Raw genomic sequence first — 20,872 nt, 5'->3', positions numbered from 1 at the left:
CTGTAAGGTCTGGGCTAAAAAAATCTTTAAAAAAAAAATCAAATCACATCCCTCACAGACTGCTCCCTGGTGGCAAAGTATGCAGGGAAGGTAAGTGAGGCATACTTTCCATATAGATAAACACTTTCAAGCTTTTGTTGGTCACTGTGGGGTGCTGGTGCAGGCATTGTTGGATGTGTGCAAACACCAGCAGTTCCAGACTCTGCCATTCAAAGGAAACGCCCAACACTCTTGTATAGGGGAGGGAGGGAAGCTACTGCCTAAGAAAATGCTCCATTTGAGACTGAAAGTCAGCTCTCCCAATTCAGTTTCAATAAGAGGCTGCCCCTCTGTGGCACCTTATCACACCACAAGTCACTCCAACAGACAGCAGTGCTGAGGACAGGTCTAGTTACAGGAATTAAGTGGTTATCCAATGCAGCCATCTTGCATTATTTATTTTGATTTCTAGTGGTATAACTAGAGTGATCATATTTCCCAAAGGGAAAAACAGGACACCACACGGGCCTGAGCTGCTCACCTAAGCCCTGTATCCCCCGGCCCCCCCATCATTGTTCGCTCGAGCCCTGCCTGCCCCTTGCATGGGGCTGGGGATGGCGTTGCTGCACACTCAAGTCCCGCCTCCCCCTTATGCGGGGCTGGGATCGCCGCTCACTCAAGCCCTGCCTTCCCCTCCCAGAGGCTGGCACTGCTGCTCGCCCCCACACATTCTTCCACACCCTACTTTTTTGACAAGAGTGGGCATTTGTCCCGTTTGCTGGTGCCAGCTGATCACCAGTTAGTAAGAGCAAATGGGACAAATGCCCACTTTTGCCAAAAAAGTCAGGATGGCTGGGACAAGGCTTAAAAAAGGGACTGTCTTGGTCAAAATGGGACATACAGTCACCCTAGGTATAACTCCATTCCAGTTCTGACATGGTAACAGGTTGCTACACACTGCAAGGCTGCTTCTTTAGCCTTTTGTTTCTCCTTCATTTTTGTACTTGTATTGTAGTAGCGCCTAGAGGCCCCAGTCATGGATCAGGACCCCCTTGCACTAGACACTGTACACTGACCTAGAGATGTCCCTGCTCCAAAAAACTTTGATTGTAAGTTAGAAAGCTTCTAACAGCAATAGTTTGGAGAGCAGCTTGTATCTTTGAATCCTGCAGAGTGAGGTAGGAGCTGTCAGTTGGTGTTTCCTGTCAGGATGATTAGGAAATCTAGAGGGACTCAACCCTGGTTTGTAATCAGCCATCTCTGTCTGTCAAGAGTTTGGTTTGTGCATTTGACTCTAATAAGGTTTCAGGAACCGGAAAAGATTGGTTTTGGTCAAATTTCATTTGATCATCAAAATACCACATGGTATCAGAAGTTGGATGGGACAAAGACCTGTCCTGACTACACATGTTTTACCAGGAGTGGAGTTCTTCTAGAGCCCCCTGGAATGCAACTTTGGGGCAGAACTTGCTCAGGGGCAGGAAGGGGAGTTACTCTGAAAGTTCCTGTATTATATTAGGTGTGCGTGTACAGGAACTCTGTGCTCCCCCATTCCACACACACACAAATCATAGCATGAGGTGCTGCTGCTCCTCATTGAGAGAGCCATAGAGTTAGCAGCAGCCAGAGAGACACCCCACAGAACCATCCACAACACTAGAGGTTTGTACATAAAAGAACTAAATGTGACACTTGGAGGAGACCACGCATGGTATGCAGTCTCGTGCTCGCATGTCTAGATCTCAAGTACATTTGTAGGAAGTCTTAAGGAAAGAAGGCATGATGGCCTCCCAGCTGGAGAAGTAGCTTAACAGCTCTGGGTAGTGAAATCCAAAGAGCAAAAACAGTGAGAGATTAAGTTGAAGTGGCAGAAATTCAGAGGCTGAGGCCGTAGGTAATTGCTGGATGTACTGGTCCAGTCAGTGAGCCTTTAGACAACAACTGGTTCTTGAAAAGGCGTCAGAGGGATATTTTCCAGAGCCCCTCTGGGCCAGAGAAATGAGCAGCCTAAGTTTATTTGGCTTAAGGGGACTTTATTCCATGGAGCATATCATTCTACCAGAGAGATTTAGTTAGTGATGCCATACTGCTGTGGTAACTAGGGACAACTATTCAGAGAACTGGGCAGGGTCTGAGTCATGAGATCTTAGACGTCAATGAGAGATGTTGGGTTAGACTGAGTCTCTACTCTGGAGCTGGGCCCAAAGCAGAGGTTCACATTCTACACTTGGGGGAATTCTGTGCCACTGAGGAATGCAGAATTTTGAAGAATTCCCTGTTTCCCCCGCAGAATTTCTGGCCTCCATTAGGGGCCACTGGACTCTGCAGAGCTCAGCTTCCAATGAGCAGAACGCCCAGCCTGGCAGGGCTGGAGGCTGCACGTTCTTGGATCCTCATTCTCCCAGGAAGGAGAGGGCCTGAGGGACCCAGCCAGCTGTGACAAAGGGTGAGGAAAGGCAGGGCTGCATCACACCACGTCCCCTGGCGGAACAGTAAAGAAGTTGGGGGGAGTAAAGGCTCTGGGGATACTGGTGTCTGGGCTGGGGGTTGCACTGCAGCTGGGCTCTTGGGGGAGGGGGAATGTGGGTGTGTGGGCTGGGAGATGCCCAGTGGCTCGGCTCTGGGGGGATGGGAGATGCGGGTGTCTGGGCTAGAAGGCCCTCACACAGTCCCCTCCAGCACCCCAAATGAAACTGGATTGTTGTAGGGGTTTCATTAACTCTCTACTCCTGAGGGAATCTTTTTTGCTGTTATCTGTACTGTTGAGATACTTGTTGACAGTTATTTTGAAATCAATTTACCAAAATAATTGAAACTGAAATTATTATATTGTGTTATTCTGACAAATAAAATATACAGAATTTTAAAATATTGTGCGTAAACTTCCCCCAGCAGTAACATTCTAAGCCTTCACCCCCACATTTTAAGGGCTGAGATACCACATCTAAACCAGCCCTTCTGGTTTAAGGCCCAGGTCAAGTACATAAACTGAAGAGGCTCATTTTCTGGAACTGGAACAGACTAGGTAAAGCTGGTCTCGTGAGTTTCCTGTCATTTGAGGCTTATCAAGTCAGCTTTCAGCCAAAATCCTGAACTCCAACCTAACCCTAACGCAGATCCAGTGCAAAGACTGCCCCACATGATCTATACTAGTAACCATACCTCCTCAGACCACCTACAGTGTGCTATCTAGTAGAGTGGAGCACTGTTTGTATTCCACTGCAATAGTATAAGTCAACCCCCTGGAGAAAGTCTCCCCATTTGTGCATATGCTGATCAGAAGGGCAGGGCCAGGACATCAGAAGGGAAACATGAGATGCTGGATGGTGCTGTTGGGCATTAACTTGTTTCCCATTCGCCTGGAGAACTTTGATGGTGCGCAGGCCTAGTCCAGGGCAGCAATGCTGGTAGTGCTTACCTGAGCACCTCTGGAGTAGGATCTGAAAATGGTGCAGAATCTCCCCTGGCCAGATGTGTCCCTGAAACAGAAAATCCAACAAATTGAGAAGAGTTAGACAGACGAGTCTCTCGTCAGTAGGGGGTTCTCCAGACTTAAGTATGAACCAACCCATCAGATAGTCACACCTGATCTCTTTGTATGTGCATAGTACCTGGCAGCTGGAGGGAATGTGTGCTGCTCTGCAAGATGCTTTTACGTGATTTTGGAAAGTTTTTCCTCCCCAATAGGTGACCACCTTTATGATATACCAGGAAGTCCCCTGCTGCAGTCATCATCCTTCCCGTGGAGCAGTACTCTATTTGCACCTTCTCAGCACTACTCCATGATTAGGGCTGCCAATTTATCACAGCATTTTTAAATAAAAAGTTACAAAGCAGTCATGGTAAATTTAGTAAAAATCATGGATTTTGAGATTTTTAATAGAAAATGTTGTGATTGATGAGGAGGGGGTCGCAGCAATGGGGCTGAAGAGCAAGCCCATCCTGCACTCACCCTGCAGCGGCGGCTCCCCACTCTGAGCATGGTGACCTGGCACACAGGGTGACAGCACCACTCAGGTTTGGACTGGCTGGCCCCTTGTCATGATGGGTGGGCCAAACAGGAGCGGTGCTGTGATCCTGCACACCAGGTCACCATACCCAGAGTAAGAAGCCGGAGCCAGGCCCAGTCCCACAGGACAGGAGCTGTCGCTGCAGGGTGAGTCACCGAGACAAAGACAAGTCAAGGACAAAACAGGAAAATCAACATATCCATAACAAACCTGCAGCCCTCTCCATGACGAACCAAGAGGCAAACCAAGTCACTATTCAAAAGGGCAGGGCATCCTCTCTTTAATTTCGCTTAGCTCCAAGTGAGACTGGCCTAGGAATCCCTTCTTTGGCAATGGTGCAGACCTAGCCTATGCTCTTAACATTTGTATTTAAACTTTTTTTTTTTTTTTTTTTTTTTGAAGTGGCAATGAGAAAGTCCTCCTTGAGCTCATCCATTCTGAAGCCCTTTTGAAAGGAAGCTGTATCAGTGACCCTTTCTGGCTATAGGAGAGACCTTTACATCCAGTCCTCCTTGGGTGTAAATCCATCATGTGTGCAGATACTTCACAACACACACCATTGGGAACAGCACACAGCAATACAACGTATTCTGCAGCACACAGGCACGACAGGGTGCGTTACAGACACTAAACACCTCAACTCTTTATTTGTAGGTATAAGTAATTCCTTGAAGTTTATTTAAAACTTGACATTAACACAGAATTTCAATGAGCACTTGTGGACATCTGGGAGATTATGCTGGAGCACAGCATAGTGATCTAAGCAATGTCTACTGAAGTACAATCCGAGGTCAGGCTAACCAGACAGTGCACTGGGAGATCTTCTGGGCCTGTTGTGTCCATTCGATACTGATCTGGGAGGTGCACGTCAACAAGCAATGGGAATTCTGATCACCCTGGATCAAGTTTCCCAGGGACTCAATTTCAGACTCATCAGCTGCCTGATAGACTCAGATGTGCTTTAAGTTTCAACACAGCACTGCACTCAAATTAAGCTTTGAAATGTCACATTATGGAACCTGGGCATCACTGTGATAGCTCAATGTAGACTTCTGCTTAATGTGCAGCTATCATCAAAAAAAGCACACAAAATATTAGATTGCAAAAGGAATAAGATGGTGATTAATACTGAGATTATAATAATGCTGTTATATAAATGAAAAGGTGTGGCCTCATCTGCATAGTGCATGCAGTACTGCTCACTGCATCTCCAAAAAGATATTTCAGGATTAGAGGGGTTCAGATAAGGACAATGAAAAAGACAAAAGGCCTAGGAAAATTCTCCTCTGAAGAATTACTGAAAAGACTAGGACTGCTACCTTTGAAAGATGGCGAGTAAGAGGGGACATGATACATCGGGATTGCTATCTATATAAGCAGCAAAGGAAGACTGGGAACTTCTGTTCTCCCTGTCACATAACAGTGGGACAGTCAATCAAATGAAAAGGGGAATTCAAAGCTAGTAGAAGGAAACATCTTTTCACACATGTAATTGAACTATAGAACTCAGTGCAACAGAACACAGAGTCCAAGAACTTAACAGGATTCAAAAAGAGATGAACATTTACAGGAACAACAAATATCCAGTGTTTTCATAATGGTACACAATTTGTGGAAAGGATATTAAAACCTCATGCTTCAGGGCTTAAGTCAATCTCTATTAGATCAGGGTGAGACCTATATGCTTCAGGGTTCTTAGATGTTTCTCTGAAGCACCTGGTGCAGGCCCCTGATGCAAGATACTAGACTAGATGGACCACAAGTCTGATCCAGTCTTGCAATTCCTACTTGCCCACCAAGGACTCTTCATGCAAATATCACTCTCCATTCTCATTGTTCTCTGCTACAGAGTCATGTTATTGAAGTAAGCCCTGTTCAAGAAACTGAATGCAGTCTATGCCCTTTTTGTTTTGGGGTCTGTTCCCTTCTCATCATAGGGTTCCCCCTCACTCCAACTCTTAACCTAAAGGGTGGAAGCCAGGGCCCAACAAAATCCAGGGCCAGCTCTCTGAAAACAGACGTGGAGCCCCACAACTAGGTTCCTTTCCTTCTTTCCCTGTGTGATATGGGAAGCTAGGCATTTGTAGCCGAAAAAGGATTTTTTTTTTTTTTTTTAAGCGCGGGAAGGTTGTGTGGGAATCGGGTGACATGCTGGAGGAGGATGAAATGAGACCACACTGGGAATAGAGGATGGTGGTCTGGTTGCTGGGACTGGATGTGCAGATAGTGTCGGCTGACTATAGTTTTAGAGTGTGGGAATCCAGCTAACAAAAAAATTTGATTATGTATCCCAAATTTTCATTAGTCACACACTGAAAAGAGGATCTGTATTAATGCTACAATGTGAGTTATATGATGAAGAGGGACACTAATTGCACCAAAGCAGCTTAGGTAAACTGTCTTGTCATATCAAGTCTTGTAAATGTCAGAGGTAAATGTCAGGGACTGGCGGTGGCTGATGCAACTAGGAATTGTGTTTCTTTTTCATTTGCTTAAACTGATGAAGTCTTTAAATGATATCCATTTAAAAAAGAACCTCTTCTGTTCAAAGACTCCTTACAATGGGGAGCTCAATTCAGTTATGCTTTCCCAGATTTCTGTAGAAGAGTGTTTTCCAGGCTATTCATGCATGACTCAGGTTGCAAAACCATTTCCCCTTGCCTGCTCCTTGTTTAAAAGTTTCAAGAACTCACCATTAGGAGGTGTTCACAATACCTAGACTCAGACTACAACACAAATGTTGTTTAAACTCTTCATAAATCTGTTAGTCTTTAAGGTGCCACCGGACTCCTTGTTTTTGTGGATACAGACTAACAGGGCTACTCCTCTGATTCTAATGAAAAGGGGAACGAGCAGTAGGCTAGCATTTCTTACAGCATTACAAGTGAATTGAAGCATGCTTTCAAAAGCTATCTATATTCCCTCTTCAGTCACGCAGAGACGTCACCATGTTCGGAGACACTGGGCCTGCTGCCAAGATAGCTTAGAAACGTAAACTCACCAGAGTTCCAACTTGACCCTTCTGCCATCCAGCAAGATAGTGGTGGTCTTGTAGTCAATTCCTGCAAAGAAACGAATAAAAGCTGAACAAACACTGAGCAGGTCTTTAGAGACACAAACATGCAGTCTACTTTCCCCAGCTGCTGACAGTTCTATGGTTCAAAGGTTTGCAGAAGATAGTGTATCGGAAATGAAGCAGCATCAAGTACATATGGAGTGCTTGGAAGTAGAAGAGTGATCACTAAAGTAGCTCCACTGGAAAGCACTTTGCTTTGATGCAAGAATTACCCTTCCCCCAACCATGTTTAACCCTTTTCATCGTACCCAGGTCTTCCAGTCTTCGAGAAAAAACTGAAGATCCTGGTTACATGGAATTTATAGACTTGTACCACTACCCTGAATGACAGTGCTGAGTATTAAGTTCAAGCTTTTATGCTGATTAACTGGAGCGTTGGCAACTTTACATCAGAGGAGCTTTTAATTTATTTAGCCTGAGAACCAACAGTCTTCCTTTCAGCGAAAGGACATCACCTCCCGCAACTTTCACTAAGTGTAACTATGATCTAAAATTGATGCTGAGAGGTTCACCATGGAGACTGATTCTATGTTCAAAAAGATGAGACTGGAACATGCAACAGAATTGAATACTCTTAGAGAAACTACTATTGCAAATGTACTTCCAGGAAAAATGAGTTCTTATCTCACTAAAAAGTCAGACTTAGTGACAAAGGCACTCGCTCAAATTTCACTGTATTAGAAGAACAGTTACCGCCTCCCTTATCACCTACATCAGAGGTGGGCAAACAACAGCCCGCAGGACCATCCTGCCTGGCCCCTGAGCTCCCAGCCTGGGAGGCTAGCCCCTGGCCCCTCCCCTATTGTCCCCCCTCCCCCACAGCCTCACCTCACCGTGCCGCCAGCGCTCTGGCCCGCTGCTCCTCCCGGGCAGCGTGGTGACATGGCTGGCTCCAGCCGGGCGACGGGGCTGCGAGCTCCTACCACTCCGAGCGGCATGGTAAGGGGGCGGGGAGGTTGAATAAGGGGCAGGAGATCCTGGGGGGCAGTCAGGGGACAGGAAGGTTTGGATGGGGAGGAGGTTCAGGGGGTGGTGGTCAGGGGATGGGGGAGGTTGGATAGGCGTGGGAGGCCCGGGGGGGGGGGGGGGGCTGTCAGGGGACAGGGAGAGAGACAGGGTTGGATAGGCGTGGCAGTCCCAGGGGGCCTGTCAGGGGACTGGGAGCAGGGGGGTTGGATAGGGGGTGGGATCCCGGGAGGGGGTAGTCAGGGGACAAGGAGCAGAGGGGGTTGAATGGGTAGGAGGTTCTGAGCGGGGCAGTCGGGAATGGGAGGGGGCGGGGGCCAGGCTGTTTGCGGGGAGCACAGCCTTCACTACCCGGCCCTCCATACAGTTTTGCAAATCGCAATGTGGCACTTGGGCCAAAACGTTTGCCCACCCTGACCTACATTCATGTCATGATAAGGAGACTGCAACACGCACTACAGGATCGCACAGCATTACATCAAAATCAGTTTGAGAACCATGCTCCAAACCACAAGGGGCGAGTCCAAAAACTCCTACGGCTAAATCTGCTGAGAAGTCAGAAATGTATTGCAGCACCTCACGGCTTCTTTGTTTCTGCAGAAAGGATCACTGTAGGAGAGTCATCTCAAGTCTTGTAAATGTCAGGGACTGGTGGTGGCTGATGCAACTAGGAATTATGTTTCTTTTCCATTTGCTTAAACTGATGAAGTCTTAAAATGATATCCATTTAAAAAGGAACCTCTTCTGTTCCAAGACTCCTTACAATGGGGAGCTGAATTCAAAGTTACGCTTTCCCAGATTTCTGTGGAAGTGTGTTTTTCCAGGCTATTAATGCATTGCTCAGGTTGCAATACCATTTCACCTTGCCTGCTCCTTGTTTAAGTTTTAAGAACTCACCAGTAGGAGGTGTTCACAATACCTAGACTTAGGGCATGGCCACACTTGCAGATGTAGAGCGCTTTGAGTTAAACCCGCCTTCGGAGAGCACAGTAGGGAAAGCGCTGCAGTCTGTCCACACTGACAGGAACAAGTCCACTGACGTGGCCACATTTGTGGCACTTGCAGCGGCATTGGAATTAGTGCATTATGGGCAGCTATCCCACAGAGCACCTCTTCCCATTCTGGCGCTATGGCTTGTGGGAAGGGGGCGGGTCATTCTGGGTCCTGTCCCAATGCCCCGTGATGCATCGCTTCGCATCCCAGCAATCCCTGTGCTTCCATCCACATTTGGCACCATCTTTCAAAGTTTTTTGTACTGCACGCGCTGTCTTCCCTTTCGGTCTGCGGGAATGGAGCCTGAACTGCTGAGGAGTATGCTGATGAGTCTTGCCAGCACGTCACATTTGTCAGTCGAGTTATTCCTTATGATCCAAAGTGACAATGAGGGCTCCAACGATATCAACTCGAGTAACGCATATGACACGAGTTTGCTTGTGGCATTCACAGACATGCTCATCACCGTGGAACACTGCTTTTGGGCTTGGGAAACAAGCAATGAATGGTGGGATCACATCGTCATGCAAGTCTGGGATGACGAGCAGTGGCTGCAGAACTTTCGGATGAGAAAAGCCACTTTCATGGGACTGTGTGAGGAGCTCGCCCACACCCTGCAGCGCAAGGACACGAGATTGAGAGCTGCCATGATGGTGGAGAAACGGGTGGCTATTGCAATCTGGAAGCTGGCAACTCCAGACAGCTACCGATTTGTCGCTAACCAGTTTGGAGTGGGAAAGTCGACAATTGGAATTATGTTGCAGAGCCATTAATCACATCCTGCTCAGAACAACCGTGACTCTGGGAAACGTGCATGACATTGTGGACAGCTTTGCACAAATGGGTTTCCCTAACTACGGAGGGGAAATAGATGGCACGCATATTCCAATTCTGACACCAGCCCACCTAGCCTCCGAGTATGTTAATCAGAAGGGGTATTTCTCCAAGTGCTTGTGGACCACCGTGGGCGTTTCACTGACATTAACACAGGCCTGCCTGGAAAGGTGCATGACGCACGCATCTTTCGTAACACTGGCCTGTTCAAGAAGCTGCAAGCTGGGACTTTTTTCCCCAGACCAGAAGATGACCATAGGGGAAGTCTAAATGCCCACTGTGATCCTTGGAAACCCAGCTTACCCTTTAATGCCGTGGCTCATGAAACCCTACACAAGGAGCCTTGAGAGCAGCAAGGAGCAGTTCAACAACAGGCTGAGCCGGTGCAGAATGACTGTGGAGTGTGTGCTTTTGGCCATTTAAGGGCTGCTGGACCTGGCCGATGACAGCATCCCCGCAGTTATATCCGCGTGCTGTACCCTCCATAATATTTGTGAAGGGAAGGGCAAACAATTCACTCAGGCATGGAACTCTGAGGTTTAACACCTGGAGGCTGAATTTGAACAGCCAGAGAGCAGGGCTATTAGAGGGGCCCAGCGCAGGGCTGCAAGGATTAGGGATGCCTTGAGGGAGCAATTTGAGCCTGAAAGCCACCAGTAATGTCTGGTGCCCTGCACAGGAGTGAAGTGCAGTGGTTCCAATATTAGTAGGAATCTGTGTTTGCTATGCTGACTTGCAATGCCTGTTTCTTTCCTGGGCTAAAGTATCCTTTACTTTATGTAATAATAAAGAATGTTTTCAAAGCCAAAAAAAAATCCATTTATTGAAAAGAAAATCCATTTATTGAAAATAAAAAACTGCTTGGGAAACAGAAAGGGCAAGGGGGTGGAGTGGGTAACGGTACAATCACAAGTTTCTGTATGTCCTGTTCTCATACTCAGACTTTCTGTCTGGAGTGCTGTGCAATGAGTGCTACACTTCAGGATGTTATACTGCATGGTGATGGGGGTTGAGTGCAGTGGGTAACGGTCGTAGTTTTCAAGGCTGGGTGGTGAAGCTACAGGTGTTGGAGGCAGTTGGTGGCAGTAAGAACCCGGATGTTGGGGAAAGTGGGTAGGAGGCGACATGGGTGCACAAGGGAAAGAGTTTTGGGACAAGGGCTGTGGGTGGGGGGGAGGGGTAGTGCTCAGCCTGCATGGCTCCGAGCGCTGGGATAGAGTCCGCTTGGCGCTCCATTATGCTTATCAGCTGATCCATGCTTTGCTGCCGAAGTACCGCGCTTTTGTGCCGGTGCTCCTCATTCTGCTGGCAGATCCGCCTATCACTGTCCCGCCACTCCTGCACTTTTCGATTTTCATTACCTGAATGCTGCATTACTCCATGCAACATGTCTTCCTTGCTTCTACGTGGCCTCTTTCTGAGTCTTTCGAGTCTTTCAGCCGGTGATAACATGGATGGATGAGATCTCAAGGTTGCATCTGTAAAGGCAAAATGCAACACTTAACAGAGGCAGCATTCTTCACACCAGACAGAGCAATGATTCCTTGTACTTAAGGGCAAGCACAGTCTACACAATAGCATAATTTGCCCGTTCCAAAGCGAGCACACAACTCACAAAATGGTGAGTAAGCACAGGGTCAAGCGTGACTGGTGCTGGTGATTGTTTCACGGCTGTACTGTCCTCTGGGTTTCTGTGCCTTGGGGAGAGCCAACAACGGCAGGGGGCCCCTATACTGAACACTGTCCCCACATTTTCCACAGGAGTTTGTCCTGGAAGATATCTTGCTGCTGAGGGTGACCTGGGAAGCAAGGGAGGGTCTTCTACTGCAGTGTGGCTTCCGCCCTGGCCCAGATGCAGCTTGCCTGTGTGCAGTAATTGTCCCCCCACCACTCATGGCACAGTGGTGTAGACAAGTTGTCCCAGTAAGGCTAAGGACCACAGTGGCTCTCCCGAGAAACCTGCGCAAGTGCATTGCCCACGTTCTGGATGAGACCTTTGAAGAGATCACTGAGGCCAATTACCGCGATGTGAGAGAGCACATCAACACCCTATTTTGCATCTAGGCATGCATGCAGCCCAAACTCTCCTCGCCCCAAGAGCCCGCACCGAATAACTTCCTTCCCAAAATAAAAGCTGCTTACCGGGAACCTCCTCTGGTGTTTGTCCTTCCACAAGCACCGGCCACCATGACTGGCTACCTTCCTCCTGGCTTGAGAACAGCTGCTGGCTGCATGCATCTAGGGATTCCGGGGTGTCTTCCTCCATCTCAGCACCCTCGCTCCCGCTTTGCTGCTCCTCCTCCTCCCCCTGCCTTGTTGCACTGGACTCTGAAGTGTCGATGGTGGTCCTCGGAGTGGAGGTGGGGTCACCCCCATGTATCGCATCCAGCTCTTTGTAGAAATGGCAGGTCGAAGGGGCAGCACCGGAGCAGCGGTTTGCCTCACGGTAGGCATTCCGCAGCTCCTTCACTTTAATCCTGCACTGCAGTGCGTCCCGGTCATGGCCCCTTTCCATCTTGTCCCTTGATATCTGACCGAAGGTATCATAATTCCTATGGCTGGAGCGCAGCTGGGACTGGACAGCTTCCTCCCCGCAAACACTGATGAGGTCCATCAGCTCACCATTGCTCCATACTGGGGATCGCCTGGTGACTGGAGGCATAGTCACCGGGTAAGATTCGCTGAGAGCACTCCAAGGCTGGCTGAGCAAACAGGAAGGGAATTTTCAAAATTCCCAGAGAATTTAAAGGGCAAGTCTGACGGTTGGTCACCTGAGGGCAGGGCAGTAGAATTCAAAGTGATGACCAGAGTGGCTAGAACACGCATTGTGGGACACTTATGGGGGCTGATCAGAGCACACTAACAGACCAGGGTGTCCACACTGGTGCCACGGTGCTCCAGCGGGGGCACACCAAATGTTATTCCACTCACCGAGGTGGAGTACCAGGAGCGCTTCAGCTGCAGAGTCAGAGCACTCTACATGCCTTGCCAGTGTGGACGGGTAGTGAGCTAGTGCGCTTGGTAAATGCACTCCTTTAATGCACTCTAACTTGGAAGTGTAGCCAAGCCCTTAGACTACAACACATTGTTTAAACTCTTCATAGTTTAGTCACTTGGCAGTGAAAGTTGTTAGTCTAAGATGAACCATGCGACTCGTATGCTACTTTGGTCAAGTAGGGCAATGAGCACTCTTCCTCTAGAAATGCTTGGAAAAGGATCAGTCTGAAGTAGGACGTAGTTTATAAATGTTGCTAAAAATCTGAACCAGAATTCTATTGAGCCATAGGCTCAACAGCATAGAAATACCCAAAAAGTTCCTGACATAGACCATGTTTAACAGTTAAGTCCCATTTATGTGAAGACGTTTGAAAACTTTTGGATAAACAAGGATTTTTGTTAAAGATCAGGGAGTCAGTCTGCTTGCCGTGTCCCTCAGTTTTAGAGGAAGCTGAATCTCCTTCCAAAGTATTTGAATGGAAAAGGCTACAACATTCCCAGTGAGCACACCCCTCCCCTTTAAAACTAGCCAACATGCTGTTCATCACACCACAGGTATGTGGGGAACAGAGTGCATCCCACAAAGCCAGCTGGTTTCAGGTGTGGAGGGAGCCAACTTGCTGCTCTTCAGTGCTCTGGATTTAGGGAGCCTGGAGGGTAGTGAAGTTTACATTCCCAGTGGCAGCACTGTAAAGAGAGCTTAGGCTACAGTCCAACCCTGTTTAACCAAGCAGAGTGCCATCTTCATAGACAGAACCTACCATGTTAGGGCTCAGCCTTTCTTCCCCTCCAGCTAGATTTCTCAAGTCTGGAATTAAAAAACAGCCAGCTGTCAAGTTACCAAGTGCATTTCCTCTCTCCTGGAACAAAAGTCCTTCCCTGATAACCTATTAATAGCCACAAGTTTGGTCAATAAAGCATTCCCCCCCCCCCCATCAGACTTCTGCTGATGAAAAGTTAGATTTGAGCGCTGATTGGGGGGCTATAAAAAGCCATAAAGATAATTATCTTGAATTCCAACTATTTCCAGTACTTAACCACACAGTACATACAGTTTATATTTTAGCTTCACCTGGAGACAAGCTACTGATCTGGATTTACTTCCATAGATAAAGATCTCTCGAGTCCCAGTCCACACGCTACTTGAGAACTGTCAGTCCAGTCCCACTGCATTAATGCTGGTGAAAGCTTGCTCCCGCCCATAAAGGACAGACACTGTAAGAAAACATCCTACCAAATATCCCTTAATGGAACACTGACCATCCCAGACACAGCATTACTCTGAGGGGGTTCTGTTGGGGGACAGAACTAATTAAGAATGCTGCCTTGTTTCAGCTGTAATGCCCCTGGAGGCTCTGCTCCATACAGAGGTGCCCTGCTGTTTTTCATGCGCCACAGCTCTTTGCATGAGGAAAGCACTCAGACGGAAAGCCCTCTGTGCCAGCATTCAATTGCATTAATGGAACACTTGTAAAAGTGCTAAACCAAGCTGACTACAGGGAATAGCAGCATACTCTTATGGGTGCAAAGGCCATGTGTTTCCAAAATACCTTTGCCAGGGTGAAACTAATCACTTGGCTATTGTTTCTTTTAAAAGCTAGCAGTGCTTGATTGGTTCAGGGAGGGTGGAATACGCAGGCTCGAATACAAACAGCAAAAATACAAGCCCATTAAAGGAAGAAAAAGCGCTATATGTAGCCTCCACTTTCATTAGGCGCCTACTCTGTACATGAAAAAAAAAATTCCTAGTACATCCTGAACAGGCAGCAATTACCCTGTTGTGAATTTATGCTGGTTAGTCATAGCACCAGCACTTGCTGCAGTTCTATGTAAAAACAGTCTGTGTACTTTAAAGAATCAAAACAGACTAAGAGAAGGTCTTTGGGCCTGAGCACATTTACAATAAAAGCATTAAGCAATGGGCAAACATCTCTATCAGGAGGTTACCTAGCAGCCTCTTGCACTCCTACTTCAGACATAGGTGTGTTAGATGCCTAGATAGAGGCAGAGGGTTAAAGCAGTAGCCCTTCATCTCAAAGCCTTTGTTCAAATGAGTGAGTTTGGGGGTTTCACTTTAGCCTACCCCCCTCCCTCCCAGCAGGCCTCTTACCACATGACTAAATCAGACACTGCTAAGACACAGCTGGCAGTCTGGGCCTCACTCAAGCAGACAATAGAAAGAGTGGGCCATGATAGAGGTACATTGGCAAAGCTGTGTAGCAGAAGCTAAGAGCACCTGCTCCCACTAAGCCTGACTCTAGGCAAATGACAGTCTCAGTCATTAAAACAAGTAAAATAGAAAAATTAAGTGTGTAACAGAGATCTGGCTGGTGAAAAATATGATAGCATTCTCCTAAGACTGTACTAAAATAGAATCAGACCAGACATCTGAACGTTTCCTCTCTTTTTAGGTGATGGAGTCCCATTTCCTGCCAACTGAGGAAGGGTCCCTAGAGTATTTCTAGTGCTTTGCTCAGTTAAATTTTAAATGTCTTATGCAATGGTACACAGCAAGGAAAGTATCAAGTCTGCCTCCAACTCTGCAGAGTTAAAAGGTTCAGTTAAAGAGTTAAAGGTTCAGGCAGCTGCCCATAATTTCTGTTTACAACAGTTTAGTTAACTCCTAAAGGCAGCCCATATATTTTCCTGTGGTGCTTATTCCTTGGTATTTAAGTGCTGGAAAGGGAAATTGCATTTAGTGTTACATACCAGCCACACCCATTGACCACTATCACAGCACCCTGCAAGTTTGAGAAGCCAGGAATTTGTATTAGACCAAGTCAAAATCAAGACACTTCTATATCTGCTAGACTTTTCTATTAAAATATATTGGTGTCTAAATACTAACTGGTAACTTGAGTCTTAGTAAACTGAACCACCACTACAGCTTGCATAGTTTCAAGTGCTCTTGCTGACCTTATCACTAATCATGACTGGCAGTCACAAAATTTCCGCATCCTGTATCAACACCAATCTAAAGGTACCTGATCATTGTTGGTGGGGGTGGAGGAATATATATGTTACATGCAATTGCAACATTTCAGAGGTGTCATTTGGAAAAACATATACATCTGCACAGAGCTGTATAGGTCTGGCCTACAGGACTAAAGATTCCTTCAAGAGCGTTAGCCTGCAAGATTGTGCCTTTCATGCCCTTGTTGTAGGTAGCTCAGTCTGTTCGAGCAGTATGCTGCATATGTCTGCAGCTTCCTGCTGGGCTGGCGGGAGGCTAATGCTCATACGACCGTGCAGGAACACTGGCAGCCCCATCAAATCCATGGGTATCCCTTACTGCTCCTGGGAGTTACAGTCATGGCAGAGGCACCCGAAGTCCTATCTTGCAACACTGCCACAGCCAGGTGCAGGACCCACCCATCTGTACTTTATTATTTGTTTTTAGAGAAACCATCAACCAGAGGCAGCAGATGGGTCATACAGCTGAATAACTGACAGAGTCCACATGTCAGCCATTGCAGGAAAGGGGAATTGCTAGACTGGTACTGACACAGCCTTGCAGCAGTAATCTAAAGTCTCACTAGTGCACAACAGAGCAGAACACTCCTTTAAGGTTTTGGAATCTGCAGCCCTGTTCCATACACGTACCCGTATGTACTACCGCATTCCCGTCTGAAACCGAGACACACATCACGCTCACTCAACTCAACAGTTACCATTTTAATTTTTAAAAGATTATACACGTTTTAATCCTATTAGAGCAGAGGTGTTCCCTTCGGCAGTATGTGTCCAACTACAGCTACCAGGCGTTTGCTCCCCATTGAAAGCATCAGGCTAGACCAGACAAGTGAGCCAGGTGGAGTCATGCTTGATTCGCTGCACATTTGCTACAACAGATCCACAGTTCAAGTGTGCAGGGTTATGCTTTTCTTTTTGTCCCATTGATTTTGCAACTGAGAGATGAGTCAGGACACAGTATTTTCATGTTCATCTGCCACTAGATGCCACTGTCGCACAGAAAGTTTTGGCAATGCAACAACCTACTGCTCAGCCATGCCGACGGGTCTAGAGGAGGGCTGATCTTAACTGGTCAGCTTCTAAAGAAAGTTTGAAATTGATTTCGCAGAGAGTTAAACTGTGGTTACAGAGTTTCCCCCCCTTTGAACGTACAGTCTATCAGTAGCACACTACAGCTCATTTTGAAATAGGTGTCTCATAGGTTAGCCAGAACTAGTTTTGATTCCATGCCGAACATATCTACTAACAAGCCCCATACTTGCTACTATTGTGGCATATGCAATATCTACGAAACAGTCCGATAGCTGTGGCTGCTAGGTAGCCTTTTCCTACCCTCAGGATGCACAATACCAAGAAAAATATATTCTGATGTAAGGCTTATATCTTTTTATTGGTTGAGGATAAGATCACTTAATACCTTGTTGGAAATATTTTGGACATGTTGCAATGGATGAAGCCTGAAAAACCAGTGTGAGCTGTTGTCTCTAGGCCAGAGTGCATGCTAGCTCTTCTGCTATCTTTCTAAGTCAACTACAGCCCGTTAGACACTTGAAATTTTGTAAGTAACTAAAACTATTTGGCATAAGACGCTGTAACTGAAGGTGAAAGACCACCATATTAGACACATTCCTCCTATGGTTGCCAGGCATCTGGTTTTCGACCGGAATGTCTGGTCGAAAAGGGACCCTGGTGGTTCTGGTGAGCACTGCTGACTGGGCCGTTAAAAGTCCAGTTGGTGGTACAGCGGGGCTAAGGCAGGCTGCCTGCCTGCCCCGGCTCCATATGGGTCCCAGAAGCTGCCGGCATGTCCCTGTGGCCCCTAGGCGCAGAGGTGATCAGGGAAGCTTTATGCACTGGCTCTGCCCCAAGCGCCAGCTCCGCAACTCCCATTGTCCGGGAACTGCAGCCAATAGGAGCTGCACGGGTGGTGCCTGCTGGCACAGGCAGCTCACACCATACACTGCACAGAGCTGCCTAGCCGCCCCAGTGCCTAGGAGCTGGACATGTCAGCTGCTTCTGGGAGCCACGTGGAGCCAGGAAGCCTGCCTTAGCCCTGCTGCACCGCCAACCGGGAGCCATCTAAGTAAGCACTGCCCGACTGCAGCCCGCACCCTGAACCCCCTCCTGCACCAATGCCCTGCCCCAGCCCTGAGCCCGCTCCTGCGGTCCAAACCCCTTGGCTCCAGGCCAGAGCCCCCTCCCGCTCCTGAACCCCTCATTTCTGGCCCCACCCCAGAGCCTACCCGCTCCCTCATCCCACCCCCCTGCCCCAGCCGGAGCCCTCACCCCCTCCCACACCCCAGCCCCGTGAAAGTGACTGAGGGAGTGGGGATGGAATGGGGGGGGGGGGGAGGAGGGGACTCAGAGAAGGGGCAGGGCAAGGCAAGGCAAAGGTGTTCAGTTCTGTGCAATTAGAAAGTTGGCAACCCTAATTCCTCCCCTTTGACTAGTAAATTTTGAATCCCTGATGCACTTTTAGGTGGACCAGGGATTACCAGTATTATGGAAGCTTTCAGACCCTGCTCCTAAAGGATTCCAAACCCATGTGATTTCTTTTGGTTTGTCTGTGATAAGAACAGCCATTAGCTATAAGGAAAGTTAAAGCCAGCATTTTTCATGGGAAAATGCAGCCACCTTCAGGAGAGCGGGATCAGTCATACATTGCAGGATTCTCTGACCAACATACCAAAACTGAACACAGGACCCTTGATAGTAAAAGGGACATCAACTTTTGAAGAATTACACTTCCAAAATAAAATTGTGTACCTGCCAGTGTTAACTCCAAGACTTAAAATGCCATGCATTTGGCAACACTTAATAAGTATCTCTGGTTTTGATTGCCAGTTACATCTCCACAGCTGTGCATGCTAATGGACGTACTTTTACCAGGCCCTTCAAGAGAGTTTGGTTTGGCTTGCTGCTGCAGCCAACAGGCCTCAGGCATGTATGTGCACAGAGCAGGATGGTGGTGGTGGAGACAGAGAGGGTGTATGCTCCCGGGCCCATCCTCTCTCCCTTGTTCAAAATATCTTTAAATAGATCAGTAGGGAAGCGTGAATGCACACACACCTGTCCCTTAAAAAAAGAAAAATCAACTCCAGCCAGAATACTGAATAGGTGCACTATCAAATCAGATTCTTTTACTCAGTTAAAAAATATTTTAGTTGACGGTCCCTGTAAATACTCACTGCTCTCAGCCCAGTATTTGCTCAGAAGAACAGAAGGTCTTGTTTTTGTTTTTAAAACTTTGGACGCTTTAAAAGGTGAACTACCACCTTTTTTTGTTGTTGTTGAATTGAAGTTGCGCCTTTTACTGGTTCTCATGACAGGGACCTGGCAAGGATCCTCTTCCCTTTAAAAGAAATCAGATTAAACTTTTAGGACTGAAAAGGTTTTTGTCCAAGTCTATGGCCAGAGCAGTAGAAATGAGTGCATGCCCTTTTTCTCCTTTGTACATCATACTGGAAGCCCTATTCACAATGGAAAAAGAATGACCCTATATCCCTGTTTAAAGATGACTGTTACTAGCACCATGATAGTGCTTTTTTTGGATCAATGTGAACAGATTGTTCTTCCCTCCCTCAAGGGCTGTGCTAAGCCAGCCCCTAAAGGCTAAGAGCCCTAGGTAATACTTCCCGCTTATATCTACACAGCATGTTTACAGAGGAGGGCAAATATAATTTTGCCGATGGGGAAACATGCACAGAGGTAAAGTGACTTAGACAAGCTCAGAGTAAACATAATCCCCAACCAGTCCCTTGTCGCCAACCCCACAATTTGCCCGCCTGGTTTTGACCTGCCCCATCGCCAATGGTCCCTGTTGAACAGGCTTTGGACCAGGCAAGGTCTCCGTGCAGCCAACCAGTATCGCTAGGGCTTTCGTGACAGCCCTTTGTGCAGTTGTGGTGCAGTACAGGCGATGACGCACAGTGTCGATGAATGCCTGACGACTAGGGTCCACGGTGGCCTAGAAGAACTGCATCACGCCACTGAAGATGCCATCGCTTAGCTAGACGATGAACAGTGGTCTCCATGCTTTATCTACAGGACCACACTGCCTATAAGTAGTCTACAAAACACTGTAATAAACAGTTCTAGCACAGTTGTTTGAATGCTGCCATAGCCTGAAATTTCTTTGAGCAAAATGGAAAAAGCTTTATAGCTTATCTATCCATAAGCCTGGGCCTGGAGAGACTCTTAGCCATTGTGATGTTCTGGACCAAAGAAAATAATCCCCAAAACCCCACCCCAAAGACACAAACCAACCCTCCTTGTATTGGGTTATTTATAGCTTTAACATATGCTTGCTTTCTTCCCAGAAATTCTTAAGTCATTTGTTGCTGGGGAATGTATATTTGTTGCATGAATTGTACGTTGATCTGAAATGCTTTGTTACATATATTCACATACATGCTTTTTACCACTCAGGGGCTGGTGAATCTGGTCTTCATAGTAGTTTAATTTAATAAAATTTTTGCACTAGCAAAAAAGCCAAAACCAAAACATCTCTGCTAAAATTCATTAAAAATAAAAAGCCTAGCTCTTACATATCACTTTTCAACAGTAGATTTCAAAATGTTATACAAAGACACAATCTGCAAAATAAGAATTGTTCAACTTCATAAATAAACTATTATTCATTTTGGCTCAGTTAGAAATCAAGGAGAAAAAAGTTAATTGGCTTATTTGACTTTATCCTATATAGGATCAACATTTTAAAGCTTCATTGTTCTACCCTCCTTAGAAGAGCAAAGGACGACCCCTTTTAGTGCATCAGTAAGCAGATGGGAAATAAGGTAAGCTAAGTAGAATTCTGTAACCTAGTCTCGCTCATATGGCTCTCTAGAACTAGCAGATTGCTGTTTAAACAGCAGACATAATTAGAGCAGAAGGTGCATGACTCCAGGACTCTAGAGACAGCTACTGGAATGGATTTGGACTCTCAGCTGGCAAATCCTAATGAACAACATGTGGCAAGCCCACTGAGCCTCTGGAGAAGGAATCAGATGCACTGGGATGTATTATCCTTGCCTCACAATCCATC

The 20,872-nt window shown here is 47.0% G+C and overlaps 1 protein-coding gene across 3 annotated transcripts in view; it reads right to left on the bottom strand.

Moving 5' to 3' along the window:
- The window catches only part of RAB40C (RAB40C, member RAS oncogene family), a 68,070-nt gene that overhangs the window by 25,003 nt on the left and 22,195 nt on the right, over positions 1–20,872 (bottom strand). Inside the window, exons 3-6 of one of the 3 annotated variants that reach the window (XM_048866789.2) lie at positions 12,001–12,510; positions 11,220–11,336; positions 6,991–7,051; positions 3,398–3,458 (exon numbers count right to left, since the gene is read on the bottom strand). In XM_048866789.2, the coding sequence (XP_048722746.1) occupies positions 3,398–3,458; positions 6,991–7,051; positions 11,220–11,336; positions 12,001–12,510 (749 nt within the window). The remainder of the gene's footprint in view (positions 1–3,397; positions 3,459–6,990; positions 7,052–11,219; positions 11,337–12,000; positions 12,511–20,872) is intronic. The other 2 variants (XM_048866790.2, XM_048866791.2) reach the window with 2 other exon arrangements.

Source organism: Caretta caretta, chromosome 10, assembly GCF_965140235.1.
Source record: "Caretta caretta isolate rCarCar2 chromosome 10, rCarCar1.hap1, whole genome shotgun sequence".
NCBI classification, from domain to species: Eukaryota; Metazoa; Chordata; order Testudines; family Cheloniidae; genus Caretta; species Caretta caretta.
Note: the sequence above shows the minus strand (reverse complement) of the source record. Positions and strands in the feature narration are given on the sequence as shown.